A 16,249-nucleotide genomic window follows, 5' to 3' on the forward strand; every position below is an offset into this window, starting at 1 on the left:
TGCTTCTCTGCTGCCCTGTCTCGGTGTAAAGTCTGGGGCTCAGCTTGCTCTCTCCCGTATTCACCGAGCCTCTTTGAAAATACTGCTTTAAAAACTCCTCTCTCCCATCAAAAGCATTTTGTGCCTCCCGAGATGGTTTCATTTGTATTTGTCCTGGCTGACTCGCAGCGGTCCCCTGTACCCGGAGCCCCCAACTCGTGGTCCTTGGTGATGGGCCAAAGAACGCCTGCATGTAACTGCAATGCTCGGTCCTGTGTTCACGGACACCAGTGCTGTGGGCCTCTGTTTCACAGCCACCACCCTTCCCTGCGGTCTCCATTCCCTGCATTAGTAATGATCTTAGGAGAGGAAGTAGCATGGTGACTTAAACATCCCTAAACCTTGATTCAAAACAAAAAAAAACCAAAAAACCTTTCTGGGATGAAACTTTTTTTTTTATATCACCTATCTAGCATAACGGCCGTCATTCCCTTATGCACAAATGTCCCGCACATAAACAGCAGCACGGTTTTCCAGGCTGTGCTGCAGCTATCAACCTCTCAGTGTGGCAAGTTTACCATTGTGTTTTACCTACAGTTGCATTAGCAGAAGCTTGTCTAAGCTGAATTCCACTGATTTTCCTAACAGCTCGGTACATACTTCCTAATGAACTTAGATTCCCAAGTGGTGGAGCTTAGATGCTCAAAGTTTTTTCTTATGAACAGGTAAAAGTTGTTCGCTAACTAGCTTCAGGAAATAATGTGTTTTGTGACTTGCATACTTAGCATTTGAAATGGAAGTAGCCTCATTAGTTGTAGACTGGCTGACAGAATACTTGCAGTTTATAAGGTCTGTTGTGGAATGGGAACTTCGAATCCGTTTTCCAGCGCAAATACCTGGTATTAGCTCCAGCGTGCTGTCTCTGAACACGCTCCCTTTGCTGGTTTAAACTTTCCTTTCATTGACAAATGTTATTGCCATTCTGCTTGTTAGAATAACTGTGGAAAGCAAATCACACGTGCAAATAATAGCAAAATGAATTCTGTTTATTCTTTGACAGACTACTGGCAGGAAAAAGATGCCTGGCTCTAAGTTTAGCTACCACTGCTAAAGGAATTCCAGTGATGACAACTGTTCAGAGTATAATGCAGGCAAAAAGCAAGAAAGCTGAATGTTCTGGAACAGAAGAAGGTGTATGATGGCATTGCATAAATCTGATAATCCTCACTTGCAGCAAGTGATCAGTTCTGACTATTTATTTCTTAAAAAAAAAAAAATCCTCTCAACTGAAGACAGGGATAAGGCTTGCATATAATTGGTAACAGTGTGAAACTCTTTAATTTGCAAAGAGAAAAGCAACAGAAGACAGGCCTGAGGTATTCAATGACGGTAAACAGAAGACTAGCTGAAATGCCCTATTTACCTTTTCTATGTTAGAGAACAAGGCACTCGTTGAACTTCGAAAGGCAACATTTTACAGTGGAGGAAAGGAAGTACTGCATTTAACTCGGGGAGATCATGGCCACAGGATATTGCTGAGGTAAATAAATCTTATATTACATTTTGATACAAAAGTATTATTTGCAGCATTGCTGGCTAACCTAAAACAACTGATCTATGTCTTGGAGAATCAATGGATCACTAAACAGTCATTCTGGGAAGAATTACTAAACTAAATTAAAAATAAAATTCTTGAGTAAAATGGAAAGGGGACAAGCCTATGAACAAACGAGGCACGGCTAACGTCACGCTGTGGGATCAATGGCTCAGCAGAAAGTAATACGCATGGGCTGAAACGGATGTACTCTGGGGAGATGAGGGAGGACAGCATCTGACTTCACTGAAGGAGCTGAGATAACAGAGTAGAGGTAGATTGTGCATTTTCTAGATTTATGGAGAACAATATTGACAGATTTCTGAGTTTATATCGGCCTACAATGGTTCCTCCATGCTGAGGTATGAAGACCTGCGTGTCTATATTGATAAACATGCACCAGCGTATAGTGAGATTGACCTCCGTATGTTACCATCTGCAGTACAAGTGCCCAGGAAAACGAGAGCAGGAGATGATTACAGGTGCTAATTGGCATCAGCAGCTGGCTGCCACGTCCCAGTGCGACCCTTCTGCCCTCAGCAGGGAGACAGTCCGTGGAAGGATTTAAGAGGCGAGGCAGGGAGCAGGGGAAGCAGGACTTTAACTTCAGGAGACAAGGCTCGAGAAGGAGAGAACAAAAAGGCCAGTGGAACCAAATCCTAAGTGAAAGGGTGACTGCAGGCCCAAACCCTCAGCGTTTGTTAGAACTATTAGTGTTGGGGAAAACGCTTCAAATACACTGACAGAGTGTACATGAAGCTGGGACCAATTTTTCCTCCTGATTCCTGGATGTTAGCGCCCTAGGAGAGAGGTAAAAGTATATCTCTTGAGGCTGCTTCATGGATAAGCCAAAAGGGTACTGACCTCACTGAACTGTTGTGGTAAAAAAACCTAGAAACTTGTACTCTGCTCCTCATCTCAAGGGAACCTACAGAGCGGCGGCCTGCAGCCTGATCTCATCCACGCCTGGTACGACAGCACTCAACGCTGCCGGCCCCGAGCTCCTAACCTAGCTTTTTCACATGCTTTGGTTTCCAGAACAGATGCACGATCTGTTTGCCTGTGGGAGATCTTTAAAAGGGCTCTATCCGAACACCACAAAACCAAGCTAAGTTGCGAGAGCTGCTCCATCCCCTTGACACGTGGATAGCCGGAGAGAAAACGCGGGAAGCTGCTGCCTACAGTGGCAGAGGCTGAAGTGGTCCAAAAAGCAGTGTATTTCCCCATGGGGGAAGAACATGATAAGTGAAGAGAAATCAGTGCAACCTGACTTCGTTGTGTAAACAGTGTTCTAGCTACACCAGATATAAACCCAGTGTATTCTGGTGCCTCCTATTTTTGTAATGGCGGAAACAGATTTGTGTTGTGTAAACAATGTTCACTGTAATGAGTTTAACCTAACGGCTCCGCAAAGAAGAATGAGGTGATGTCTCTGAATTCACTGTGTAAACGGTCTTGTTGCTTAACACTGATGTGGAGTAAGCTGTATTCGGTGGAGTAAGCTGTATTAGGTGACGGGATGAGAGGTAGTGGGGAAGGACAGCCCCTTCCCCCTTGGCTTCATACAGAGCGGGTGTGCTGACTGCTCCTTCTCCATGTGGAGGTGTTGGCTGTTTTGCCAGAATTGCAGTGTGATAACATGAAATGGAAGCTGGACTCTTCAAAAGTTTAGCCCAAGATGAAAGAGTCTCACCTCCTTCCCAGGGACAGTCCCTTCCCAAAGAGGAACATAGCTCCAGGATCTCAGGGAAGGTCAGTGCTAAGCGTGGCTCCTGATTCACAGATTAAAAAATAGATAAAATATATCCAGTCTATTAGCTGAAATCTTTTCGCTGTACAGGACTGGACTTGCACGGGGATATCTGCTGTTCCAGTCTACAAGTGCTCCCTCCAGAGATCAGAAACCTCCTGTCTGAAACAGCTTTGCAAAGCTTTCACACCCCAAAGGGAAGTAAGAGTTGTGCGTTTTTAAGGCTCTCCACAAAAGGGTGACTGAAAGATCTGTTCTCCAGTGCTATTTCCGGCTTATTGGAATGCCTGGTGGAAACGTGGCAGCGTCGTTGTGCTCAAGCTGGAGGTGAAGACAGGGGGCAATGAATGAAGGGGCCCAAAGTTCAGCGAGGCCCCAGCTCCAGGAGATTCTTGAGGTTGATGTTGCAAAGTGGTAAGCAGTGGCTGTGTCTCCCCCTGTGAGTAGCCCATGACCAATCCCCCTGATGATACAGGTGGATTGCAAGGAGGAAGATTTAGGGGGAGGAAGCCAAGAAGATGAGAAAAGTCCATGTTAGCAGCACAGAGCGCCTCTGAAAGGTTAGCAGGGCTCTTGGAAAGCAAAGCCTCATCCAGCGGGGGTGGCTGAGGCGAAGAGGACTGAGGCTCACCAGATGAGAGAGACAGGCTGCCAGGGAAGTCTGACAAAAAGCTGTCCACCTCTACTTTGGGTAGTTTCTCAGGCAAATATGAGGTAGATCCAAGCTGATACTTTGGAGGAGGTTGCGGTGGGGAGGAGATGGGAGAAGAAGACTCCAGGGGATAGCTCATTCCCATTGGAAGAGAATTAGGAACCAAAGAATGGGGCATCCCTGAGCTTGGCATGGTCTGGAGATGTGTGCTGTACATGCCCACAGGCAACATGCCAGGGAAGCTCTTACCACCTATCATGTCTCTGGACGCCATACACAGGACGGGACTCAGCTCTTCTTTCACTGCGACAGATGAGCTGCAGCTTAGGAGACCCAGCATGTCAACTGGCTCTGTCTTAATCTTCAGCAGTTCCTGGGAGTGGCTTTTCTTCATGTGCCTGGTCAGATGATCCTTCCTCCCAAACCTCTGAGCACAGTACTGGCACAAGAAGTCCTTCCGCCCCGTGTGCACTACCAAGTGTCTCCGCACGTCTTTCCGGGTGTAGAAGCGCCTATCACAGTGGTCACACGGATGCTTCTTTTCCTTCGCTCCGCCAGAAGCCCGCCTAGAATGAGCCTTGAGGTGCTCCAGCAGGACTTGGGTACTTTCAAACGTCTGGAGGCACACCTTGCAGCTGAGATCACCACTGGCAGCTGCGTGCATGGCCAGATGCCGCCTGAAGCCGAGTTTCGTGTTGTAGTTCTTGCCACACTCAGGACAGTGGAGGGCCTCCTTGTTGGGATCGTGGGTCTGGAGGTGGTTGCGAAGGTGATCTTTCCGGTGAAACATCTTCTCGCAGTACATACACTGATGAGGCTTCTGAGCAGAGTGCGTGGCCATATGCCTTTTGGGAGAAAAGCAGGAAAGTTTAGACTAGCGTCCAACCCCTAAGAGAACACACGTTACTTTTTCAAAATTTTCCTTGTGTTCTACACTTTATGCCACAAAAATCCCAGATGGCATTTTACCGCCACTAAAGGATGCTGCCCTTGGGACAGGCAGCAGGGACTCGCCAGGCACAGCAGCACAACATTTCAAGCAACAGTTACAGAGTCTGTCTCAGCAGTGCCCGTCCTCCCTAGAACGCATCACCTCCGCACAGGTATACTTCAGTCGTCTACTCAGCTCCTGTTCTCTCTGTTGAGGCTATCAAAGGGGGAAATGACAAAGAAAACCTTGGTAGTTTATGACAAGAAATGCTTGTCTGCTGGTGAGATGGCTTCGTTTCATCAGGAGGCATCAGACTGTGGCAATGTCTGTTGACAGCCACTGTGGACTGATTTCACCTTGGTATCTTACACACTCTGACACTGTGGTTCACCTAGTTTCAAGTTCCTAGTGATCACATCATTTAGTTATTCTCTGCTATATTTCAGTACATAAATAGGAACTCTACTTCTTCATGCTAGAACAATAGCTGCCATAGAAATATTCCTGTGATTAAAGTTAGTGGTGGGGTTTATGAAATGTGAATGCTATTCTTGCTTTTCATTTTGTTTTTTAATCTGTGAACTTCACTTTCTGCTTCAATTTCCTCCTTAGTAAAACAGAAAACAGCTTGAGCTCAGGATAAAATATTATCTGAGGTTCTCTGAAAAGTGCTTAAAGAGATGCCAAGTATGGTAACGTCTGGGACTCAACTGCTTTGCAAGGTAACAAGGGCATTCCCCCTCCTCCACCTTCTCAGAAATTCAAGCAAAAAAACACGATGGAGGGGTTTTCCCTTCTCTTCTGGTAGGGGAGCACTGTTCGGCAGAGGCACTCAGCAGTTACCTACCTATATAGCTTGTACTTAGAAGCAAAGGCTTTGCCACAGTGCAGCTGAGGGCAGTTGTATGGTCTCTGCTCAGTGTGAGAAAGTGTGTGAGTTCTCAGCTTGTCCACATTAGTGAAGGAGGTCTCCGATATTTCACATTGGCATTTTCCCTGACTTTCGGTCTCTTCACCTCTTGGTCTGGGGACTAATTTCCAGCCTGTCTCTTCCTCCTCCTGCTTTGCATCTTGAATCCAGTTGGGAACACTGGGAAAAAATGCCGTCATGGCAGGTCTAGTAGAACATGGCCATGTCAAGCAGAACTCGAGCCTGCAGGCGTCTTGCCGTGATGTTGTCCCGGTGCAGTTTTCTGTTGGAACCCTCTGTGACCAAACTGCTTTAATAGCAAAACATCTTCATCTGAAATCACAGGAGGGTTGGTGTTAAGATACTGCAACTCTCACCCGTGCACACAAACCTGTGTGAGCATTCAACAAGCATTATAAACACGTGAAGATGATGTGTGTTCACAGACACGGGAAACTCCCATCTCCAGAATGTGTTTCGTTCTTTTCTCCCTTAACCCCTGTTACCTGAATAAAATGATGGTAAACTTCTTCTGAATTACATTTTGGCAACTATTAAGAGCCACATGCATTTTCTCCTGAAATATTGTAGATAGGTGTCTCTCTGCAGCTGTAAATACCTCACCTTTCCCCGTGTGTTTTGTGGATCGCTTCTCATCCCCTTTTTTCGTGTTCTTCACAGTTTATTCTCACTTGCTCTTGACCTTTGCTTACATGGAATTCCCTTCTAGAGCGTCTCAGAGAAACTAAGGCGCTTTTCCATCCACTCTGCTACCAACCTGGTGCACTAGTGAGACCATCTCCTAGCAAACCAACCTGAATTACCACACATGGGTCAACAGGGCTGAGGAAGAAAACTTGCTATTATCAGCAACATCACACCTTTTTCAGGAAGGCAACAAATGCTGCTTCTCTTCAGGGTGTGATTAGTCATTGTATTTTCACTTTTCTACTGTGGAGCAGATTCTGCCTTTCTGGATTAGCAAGTTTTCTACAGTAATGAACAATTTTTTTTCTTTTACACTCTCATCCATTGATAATGGAAGCTCAAACGGTTTCCTGTTCAACAAAATATACCTCCTGTATGCTCTGCTGGCTTTCATGTTGATGAAAATCTACATTAATCTCTTTTAGCAGGTTGTTCTTGAGTTGTGTTTGTCTTGTTGGTAAAGTACTGCATTTTTATATGGTTCCACCAACAGCTAAACTGGTAAACGGTTAGCTGAAATAAAAACCTCAGAAAAGATCTCTTTCGCTGAATTTAGCTGCCTGTGAAACTCTTCTTAAAATAGCATCAAACCCTCAAGCTCTTTCTCACTCCATGATTGCTTCAGAGGGAGGAACTTCCTGCCTGCACATCAACACGAGTGCCAGTTGTGGGCAGGATGTGCAACTACGAGGGAACTAACCAACCCCCATTAAGAAAGCGCACCACTGAACGTTATGAATAGCTGAAATAACAATAACCGTAACTACACCACCGCTCACAATACCATGAATGGTTCCCTCAGGATGGAAAACACCGGGAAATGGGACGACTCCAAGAAAATGTGTCACTGTGAGGTTTGGAAACGTCCATTAAGAACGGAATTTAGTTTTGTGCGGGCTGAATCTACTCAGGCAGAGCACAACAATAAAGGACTAGAACTGCTGAGGTGCCACTTTGGTACAAGCCAGTGTGATGTGATGGCTGCTCCCACCCCTCGGGGCGCAGGAGTCCTGCGGTTCAGAGCAGTCTTCCCTTGTAGGTGTCTAAGACCGTGAATATTTCACCTCTGTAAGAGATGTGTGCCAGAAAAGATAAATGTTCTCTACCTCCTGCTTCAGAGCTGTGCACGTGTTCCAGGAGCCTCTGCCACTTTCGCCAGGTAGTTGCTTCCTTCCCTCTGAACGAGCTCAGCCATCCGTGCCAGTTTCAAAGCTACCTGAAAGAAGGCAGAGTTTGAATTTTGCTGTCTTTCATAGTAAGGCACATAAACTGTCTATCGCCTTCAGAGCAGAAACCCAAACACAAATGAGTATTTTCTGTAATTGATTATTGTAAAATTTCATCAATTTTCCTTTAGAATTTTGAGGTTCTAGCAAGAAAAAGGACTCTACCTATTTGGGTCTGTTTCTAAGTCTAAATGCATGTGGTAGGACACTGACAGCTATGGAATAAGAAAGAAAAAACAAGATGAGGGTCTGGCATAGTATCAATGAAACACAGTAGCACTGGAAGGTCAACAACATAGTTCATGCTTGGCTACAGAACTCTCTGTGTGATCTACATATTTACATTTTAAAAAACTCAATTAGTTTTCTTAGTATCATTTCCCAAAGAACGATTCCAACGTGCTCCCTGTTCACTATAACTCTGTAGCCACCAGAGACAAACAGTCGCCGCTGTCTGGAAACACTTCACCTGCACTTGTTCAGAGAACATCTTGTACATCACAGCCTTTGTACCAGCACTGGGGAACCTGGTTATCTTGGAAAGTTTTGTACTAATGCTGGAAAAATGTGTCTAGTCTGTGCAGCTCCAGAAACCTCAGATAAGTCGGTTACAGAAAACCGCCATCACCAGATGAATCTTCCTCTGCTTCACTTCTACAGAGGGTAAGAGGTTGGCAGGGTGAACGCAGAGCTGGAAAAAAATACGATCCACCTGAGACCTGGGTTCCCACTGGCTGCCAACTTATACGAATTATTTCACTACTACAGTCATCAGGTTTGTGCAAGCTAGAAGAGCTCAGGTAAGCTGATGGATCGTATGCTATGTATCAGATCCCAGCCACTTGTCACTGCACAGAAAACAATGAGGCATGTCTGAGTTGGTACATCGTACAAAAAAGCTCTCGGGCTTCACAGAAAGTCCCTGGGATAGAGTCCGCCACCTGCTTTGACAGTTTGTCCCAGCGTTTAATCCTTCTCAAAGTATGGTTCAGTGATACAGCATTTCTGCGCACTTTCTGCCCCTCGAAGTCGCTCCTGTGACACGGAGCACCTTTCCTCAGCTGTGCGGGAAAACCTTGCAGCCTCGGCTGGGAACCAGATGGGGGAACTGTCCAGGTTAAAAATAATCAGGAAAAAATAAAAAGGAGCCTGGATGAGTTTTCCGACCAGCCCAACAGCAAAGCTGTGCTGATCTGTTCAGAGCGGGTATGCAGCAGCGGCGGGAGGAGGGACGCGGGGCCCGGCAGGCTGCCCGACCAGCCCCAGCATTGTGGAGCTGCGGTTTCTCTTCCCTAAAGGGCATCTCTTGTGTCTGGTCTGTATTTGTCTGTCCTTGGCTTCTACCTGCTGAGTCCCGCTGTGCCTTTGCTAAGGAGCTGCTCCAGTACTGTCGCTTTTCTTCCTGCGGGGACAGGGAAGTTGGCCTAGGGACTTCTGCATCCCCGCAGTCCTCACCACCCGCTTCTGCACTGCACCGGCCGGCTGTTTTACAGCTGCAGGCTGGTGTGGCTGAAGGAACTGACCCAGCTGAAAAGCAACTTCTTTTTAAATTTTTCCTCCCCCAGCCAGATCAGTCCCCCACTCAGGTTTGCTAAGCTATTTCAAGTTGTTAAAGCTTAACCTTGCTCAAGCGGAAGGTACCAGCTACGTGGCAGAAAGCAGAGGCAGAATCCATGGTGGGCACTCCGCCTCAGCCCGGTGCCGTGCCACAAACCCAGCTCCTGCAGCGATCCCAGCTGCGGTGTCAGACTGGCACTGGCCCGGCCGGGGCATGGGTTCACTCATTCTTTTATTGACTTTCCTACATGACAACCGGTGACCGTAACATCTTAAACTGCTGCAGCAACATCCCCTGGAGCAGGTCTCTCAAAGCCCCCACACAGGGTAACAAAATCACCCCCTACTTCCCTTATAGTGTTCTAATCAAGTCCAGCTCCGACCCCTGACTGCAAGGCACTGCTTCCGGACCTCAGGTCACTTTGCGACTTTTCTACATCCTCTGCCGTTTTCCAATATTGGGTTTTTTTAATTATACGGGGGGAAAAATACCTGGATACCAGACCTAGATACAGTACTTCAGTACCAGCCTTGCCAGTGCCACATCTGGATGTAAAAATCCTCTCCTACCTCCTTACACATCTTGCATTGACCCTTTTTTTTACAGTTTTCCTACAATTACAAACACCAACTCACATGTCATTATGATTCCCTGATTTCCCCCATAAAAAAACCATTATTTTCTTGGAGTGAGTGACTTTGGCCGTTTCTAGATATGTAGGTTTTTACATCCAAACAGCCTCATTTTTCTAGTTGAGCTGCTCAAGCCTCAGGATCAGTTTCTCCCACTTGATCACTTACAGATTTTGCAAAAACTCTGCGTAAAGCTTGCATTTACTTTTAAAGCCCAGGGAAAAGCTGCTGCACCTTTCCCATAGGATGTAAGCAGACACACCATCCCCGCAGGATGATTTTCCCATCCGACCGAGCTCCTTCTTCACCCTCCACTTCCCTGACATGACAACAGACGGGATTTTAAAAGCCCGAACTCCTTCCCTGCACCACCGGGAAAGCTCCAAACGCCAACATGGCTCCGGGATGATTTATTTATGCTACAAAAAACCGCTTTTTTCACCCACTCAGCCCCAAAGTGGCTGCAAAGCCCCCAGGACAGAGTGCGGCCGTGCTGGTTGCAACCGGTGGAGCTGCCGGGGGGGGGGCGGGCCGAGTTGCCTCCGGAGGGCCCCCCCCCGGCAGCTCCGCCGTTTGCACGGGGAGGGAAACGGGAGCGCCCCCGCCCCCGGGGAAGGCTCCGTGGATGCAGCCGGGCCGGTGCCAGGGGGAGCACACGTGCCGCCCCCCCCCCGTTACCATGGCGCAGCCCTGAGGGGAGGGAGGGGGAGAGGCGGGCCCGGCCTACGCCCCCCCGCCCCCCTTCCTCCTCCTCCTCACACGCCCCCCTCTCCCCTGAGGGGACCCCGCCGCCGAGGGGAGGGGGCCGCCGTGACACCGCCCCTCACCCCCCTTCACCCCCCTTCCTCCGGTGCCGCCCCCCTTTCTCCCCCCCGCCCCGTACTCACCCCGTTCCACCGGGCCCCGCCAGGCGCGGCTCCGGCCCAGGCCCCGGCGGCCCCATTGTGCGGGGCATTGTGGGAGTGACGTCGCTCTCCCGCTTCCGCCTCGATGGTGGCCGCTTCCCGCTAGAGAGGCCGTTCCGGCGGGCCGCGGGGCATGCCGGGATGGGGCCGCCTCTCGTTGACCTCCGCCCAGCCGCCATGGCGGCGCCGCCGGTCGTTGTCCTCCTGCTGCTGGCGGTGATAGCGGCGGGAGGCGGCGCGGCGCCCGCCTGGGACGCGGCCGGTTACCTGCTCTACTGTCCCTGCATGGGTGAGGCCCTCCCGCCGCGGCCGGCCCGGCGCGGAGCCCCCGGCGGAGGCCCCGGCTGAGCCCCGCTCTCGCCCCTCGCTTGCAGGCCGCTTCGGGAACCAGGCCGAGCACTTCCTGGGCGCCCTGGCCTTCGCCCGCGCCCTCAACCGGACCCTGGCCGTGCCGCCGTGGATCGAGTACCGCCACCACCGCCCGCCCTACACCAACGTGAGCCCCCGGGGGGAGGCCGGGCGGGGCGGGGGGGCGGCGGGCTGGGCGGCGGGGTGAGGTGCGGGCCCCAGGGGGAGGCTTTGCGCCCGGGGCTTTGCGTACCGCCGCCCCGTGAGCGCGGCCGTCCCTCTCGTCCGCAGCTGCACGTCCCCTACACCGAGCACTTCAGGCTGGAGCCGCTGCTGCGGTACCACCGCGTTATCAGCCTCGAGGACTTCATGGAGGAGCTGGCGCCGGTTCACTGGCCTCCTGGCGAGCGGGTGGCTTACTGCTTCGAAGCGGCGGCTCAGAGAAGCGCTGACAAAAGCACTTGTCCCATGAAGGTGAGCTCCTCCTGCATCCCCGCGGGCGTGGTTTAATCCTGCCGCTGTTCCAAGGGGAATGACTGACTCGTTCAGGTCGCCATTGATTTGCAAATTTAGGAGTTACCCACCCCAAATCCGTCGGTGAGGCATTCCTTTCACGCTTTTCTTTGTCAGCAAATCCTTGGGGTTCGGGACAGTGGTCTGTGCAAGCAGGTTTCATCACCCCAGACTTGATTGTGACTGTAAGGACAGCAGATCTGTAGCTTATCTCCCACTGGTCTCTGCCCGTTTCCCATCTGTGGGATAGTTGTCCAGCTGGTTTTAAAGCAACCTCTTTTAAATACAAGTTTGAGAGCTGTGGTGTTCCTGTTCTTTTAAGACAGCCTTTGCATTAGTTCTCAATTAACTTACTTTAATGTGTTTCACTCTTTCTTTAATGTGTTTCACTCTCTCCTTCTTGCGGAGCTGGTGTATGACAAACAGGCTGTTATATTCAGTCTGCTTTCTTCCCGTAAGAGAAAAACTCTTCAACTTGGCACCCCAGGATCTTGCTAAGTCTGCCTTTCAGGCTCTGCGTGTGCACTGAATGAACACTTGTCTTTCCTTTGCAGGATGGAAATCCATTTGGTCCCTTCTGGGATCAGTTCCAAGTGAATTTTGATAAGTCTGAGCTCTTCAAGGGAATTTCCTTCAGTCCCGCCTACAAGGACCATTGGATCCAAAGGTAGCAAGAAGATGGAAAAGTGGTGGCGTGCCACCGTAGGCATTTAGAGTAACTGAGGAAAACAGTTGTGCTAGTCACTGTGTAAAGTGGGGGAGAAATTAAAGGGGTTAGTTAGCAATATAATTAAAAATCTTAATGCTTTTTCCATTAAATATTTGCTGAGCACCCTCTTCCTGTGAGCAGTATTAGGTGAACTCTGTTAGGCTGATTGACTTCTGAGCCAGTAATATTTAGTTACAGTATTACTGATGACATATGTAATTATTCTTCAGAAAGAATTTGGTTCTCAGTTGCTGATCACGAACTCTATTTTGCTGGTTACCTCATGTTTTCAGAGCCACTTTAGTCGTATCAGTAAGCTTGGGTGACAGAATTGCTCTAGTCCGGGGTGAAAACATAAGCTCTCATTGCTATGCACATGACATTCTTCTCTTTTGTCTGTCAAATAATACTAAGTCATTTGTTACCAGGTCTGAGGTAAAATGCAGTACCTGACTTTTGCTTCAACGTTCTGTTCAAAATGGCAAAACAGTTAAAATTCATCTTGGGTAAATTTGGAGCAATAGATGCTGCATATTTCAGGGTGCTCATAGTTTTCATTCTGACCTTGACAGTCTTTGTGCAAGACGATGCATGCAAGGTTATGTTTCGGTCTGCTGTTTTTTTTCCATAGGTTTTCACCATCTGAGCACCCTGTACTCGCCTTACCTGGAGCTCCGGCCCAGTTTCCAGTCTTAGAGGAGCACCGACCCCTCCATAAGTATATCGTGTGGTCTGATGAAATGGTGAAGAAAGGAGAAGCCTATATTCATTCTCTGCTGGTCAGGCCCTACGTAGGAATTCACCTGAGGATTGGCTCAGATTGGGTACGGCTCCCGTGCGAGGCTGGTTGCTGCAGCCCCTGCAGTGGCTAAGGCGCTGTGAAAGAGGAGCTGTGCTTCTGGGCTGGCAGCCCGAGCCCTGCTGGCACTCGGTAACTGCCTGCCTGTTAGCAATGCCGCCAGGATTCCTCTTTCAAACAGGCTGCAACGCTGCTGGCAGAGGTGGGGGACATGGTAGGGTTTTCTCACACTTGCCATTCAAACATGGTATTTTCTCTTTTCTTCTTCCAACAGAAAAACGCGTGCAATATGTTAAAGGACGGGACGGCCGGGCCGCACTTCATGGCTTCGCCTCAGTGTGTGGGCTACGACCGAAGCACTGCGGTCCCTCTTACCATGGACATGTGCCTGCCAGACCTCAAAGAGATCAAGCGTGCTCTCAAGCTCTGGGTGAAAAAGACAGAAGCTAAATCTGTTTATATCGCTACTGACTCTGAGCCCTACACGACGGAAATACAGCAGTTCTTCCAAGGAAAGGTAAGTCTTTCAGAAATCCATTCTGGCAGGAGTGCTTTAACAAAAGCCTTCCTTGGATTCCGGCCCATTGCTGCCACGGACAGCAGGCAGGCAGTCATGTAATATGTTATTCACAGACAAATATTGGCATCTCAAAGTGAATTTTGCTCATAGCAATAAAAATTAGACTGTAAAACTTCCTTTCCTAGAGGTTGAAGAGCATTATCCTGCATGGTAGTAAATTTCTCCTTGAAAAAGACTTCAATTAAATAAACCTAAGTGATTTTCAAAAATGTTTTGACATTTATCTATTCGTAAATGACTTACAGGGCAACTTAAGACAGAATCCACTCTCTTTTTGTTGTATGTTCCCATTTCTAATATTATGCCAAGGCATTTGGGTTGTAATAATAGATGACTGGATTCATTTGCTTTCCTTGTTTCCCTGCAGATCAAGGTCGTTAGCTTGCAGCCAGAAGTGCCTCAGATTGATTTGTATATTCTTGGCCAGTCCGATCATTTTATTGGGAACTGTGTCTCTTCGTTTACTGCTTTTGTGAAAAGAGAGCGCGACGTGCATGGAAAACCCTCTTCGTTTTTTGGCATGGATCACCCACCAAGATTACGGGATGAATTCTGACCTAAAGAGGAACAGGCTCCATAGTTCTCGGGGTCTGAGCTTGGTACCTTGCGAGGGTGCTAACAGCGTTCTCCTGCCTGCAGAGCACGCTGCCAGGCTGCCGCGGACCTGCTTCTGCCCTGTGGTGCTCCTCACAGTCGCTTCTAGACTGTTCTGTCTGACTTCTGTATTTCCAGCGTGAGGTCAGACAGAAATGAAATTTTAAGTCATGTAGTTTATAGGAAACTACAAACTATATGTAGTTTTTAAGATGTAGTTTGTATAGCTCTCCATTCTCACTATTTGGGGTTCGCCAGCAATCATGGTGAAGCAGCTGCTCAGGTTTCCTCTTCTCCATTTTTTTTTTTGTTCCGTTAAATTTAAATTTTACCTGGAGATGTTGTGAAGCTTCTTGTCCAAAACTGACCATAAGTTCTTTTAAGTGCAAAGTATTGTCAGGAATGTCACGGTCCCTGGAAAGGGAGTGCAAGGTAAAGCTCAGGACGAAGTTAGCTCTGGGTTTTATCGAGTACTGCTGTTGCCTTACTAGACCCGTGTCACCTCAGTGCCTCGGTTTCCATTCCCCTGTCAAAAGAGATTTCGTACCTGCTTCGCAGTGGTGCCGTGGGGCCCCTGGTTCTCTTCAGTGGTGCCAGAGAAGCGCAGCGGGGGTGTGTTTTACTGTGGCAGCTGCCTCCTCGGCCTGTCTTTGCATGGAACGGGGCAGAAGGCGTTTGCAGGGACACAGATGGGAGGTCTTCCATAGCCAGTTGAGAGTTGGAGGTTTAAGGCTTGTAGGTCTGTAGCTGTTGATGTCAGGTGGTAGAAATGAAACTGGTTTTGAGCTAGGAGTTTTAAAGTAGCCGTAGTGGGGTTGGTGTACGTCGTACCTAGGTCTGTGTTAATGTTTTCTGTTTTCTTGTTTTTGTACTTTGTAAAATAACCCCTCTGACAACAGAACCCTTGTCTGGGGGGGTAGCTCCCAGTGGAGATAACTGTGGAAAGTGTTTGCTGATGGTGAAACAGCAGCTCAAAAACCCTTAGTTTGGCCCAGTACAGTTTAGTGCTGGGAACACCGATAATCCCGTTGTGGTGAGTCTCAACTTGACCAATGCCTTTTGGTACTCCTGTGACTTTATTTTTTTGTCCAAAGACTGAGTACAGAACTTACCGTTTCTTTTTTAAAAACGCCACTTAGGTGAAGCTGTGGTACCTGGGCTGGCTGCCTCTAGTGCACTACCACGGTCCAAACGATGCTGAGCGTTTACAAGGGTTTAACTCTAAATGTCTATTTGGTGGTGGTTTTTGGTGGTTTTTTTTTTCCCTCCTTGGAAATGTTCCTGAGCTTTGACGGAGTTTTGACGGAGTTTGACGGCTCAAGGGAGCGAGCAAAAGAGAAGGTACCCAAAGTGCCAGGGTGGCAAAAACTCGTCCCTTGTTTCCTGGGTGCTGGCTTCCAGGAATTCGTGGGGTTTCGTGGTTTGAGGGCCTCTGGCAGCTGGGTGGCCGGACACCTGCACGCGCCTCGGTATTTCACTCGACTGTCCTGAGTGGTGGCGTCGGGGCTGCCTCGCCTCACTGCGGAGCACGGGCAGCCTTTCCAGACGCTCTGGGAAGACAGTGTATAAAGAGAATTTTTTTTTTTTTAAAAAAGGTATTTTTGGTAATAATAAACACTTGATTTTGTATTCTCTCGTATTGCATGGACGTTCCTTCCTCCGTCGCAGTGTTCCCGGTTCAGCGTCCCGTGAGGCGGCGCCTTCGGCGGGGCCGGCCTGGCTGTGGCCGAGCAGCAGCACAGCGCTCCCCGGGCTCCGGCTGGGGCAAAACCCGGGACTTTTGGGGTTCTAGGAGCGCGAGGTGCACTCGGGCGGGGGCCGGCGCTGCCGGGGCGGGGGCGGGCGGGCGGCCCCTTTGTCC

General features: G+C 49.0%; 2 protein-coding genes across 9 annotated transcripts in view; one reads left to right on the plus strand and one right to left on the minus strand.

The window, feature by feature from the left end:
* The window catches only part of PLAGL2 (PLAG1 like zinc finger 2), a 53,743-nt gene that overhangs the window by 3,576 nt on the left and 33,918 nt on the right, over window positions 1–16,249 (minus strand). For 3 of the 8 annotated variants that reach the window (XR_012676333.1, XR_012676332.1, XM_075166914.1), the window contains exons 1-4: window positions 10,828–10,915; window positions 7,631–7,740; window positions 5,754–6,149; window positions 4,225–4,820 (exon numbers count right to left, since the gene is read on the minus strand). Coding sequence is in view for 6 of the 8 variants with exons in the window: in XM_075166914.1 (XP_075023015.1) it covers window positions 4,225–4,820; window positions 5,754–6,016 (859 nt within the window). In the remaining 2 variants the exon portion in view is untranslated. Of the gene's footprint in view, window positions 1–1,004; window positions 4,821–5,753; window positions 6,150–7,630; window positions 7,741–10,827; window positions 10,921–16,249 lie in introns of those variants that run through there. The other 5 variants (XM_075166913.1, XM_075166909.1, XM_075166910.1 and 2 more) reach the window with 5 other exon arrangements.
* POFUT1 (protein O-fucosyltransferase 1) lies at window positions 10,964–16,020 on the plus strand. Its single transcript, XM_075166916.1, has 7 exons — window positions 10,964–11,134; window positions 11,220–11,341; window positions 11,485–11,667; window positions 12,261–12,373; window positions 13,047–13,239; window positions 13,489–13,731; window positions 14,162–16,020. Exons 1-7 carry the CDS (start codon window positions 10,987–10,989, stop codon window positions 14,348–14,350), a joined length of 1,191 nt encoding a protein of 396 aa, XP_075023017.1. The 5' UTR covers window positions 10,964–10,986; the 3' UTR covers window positions 14,351–16,020.

The sequence above is a fragment of the Calonectris borealis genome, chromosome 17 (assembly GCF_964195595.1).
Source record: "Calonectris borealis chromosome 17, bCalBor7.hap1.2, whole genome shotgun sequence".
NCBI classification, from domain to species: domain Eukaryota; kingdom Metazoa; phylum Chordata; class Aves; order Procellariiformes; family Procellariidae; genus Calonectris; species Calonectris borealis.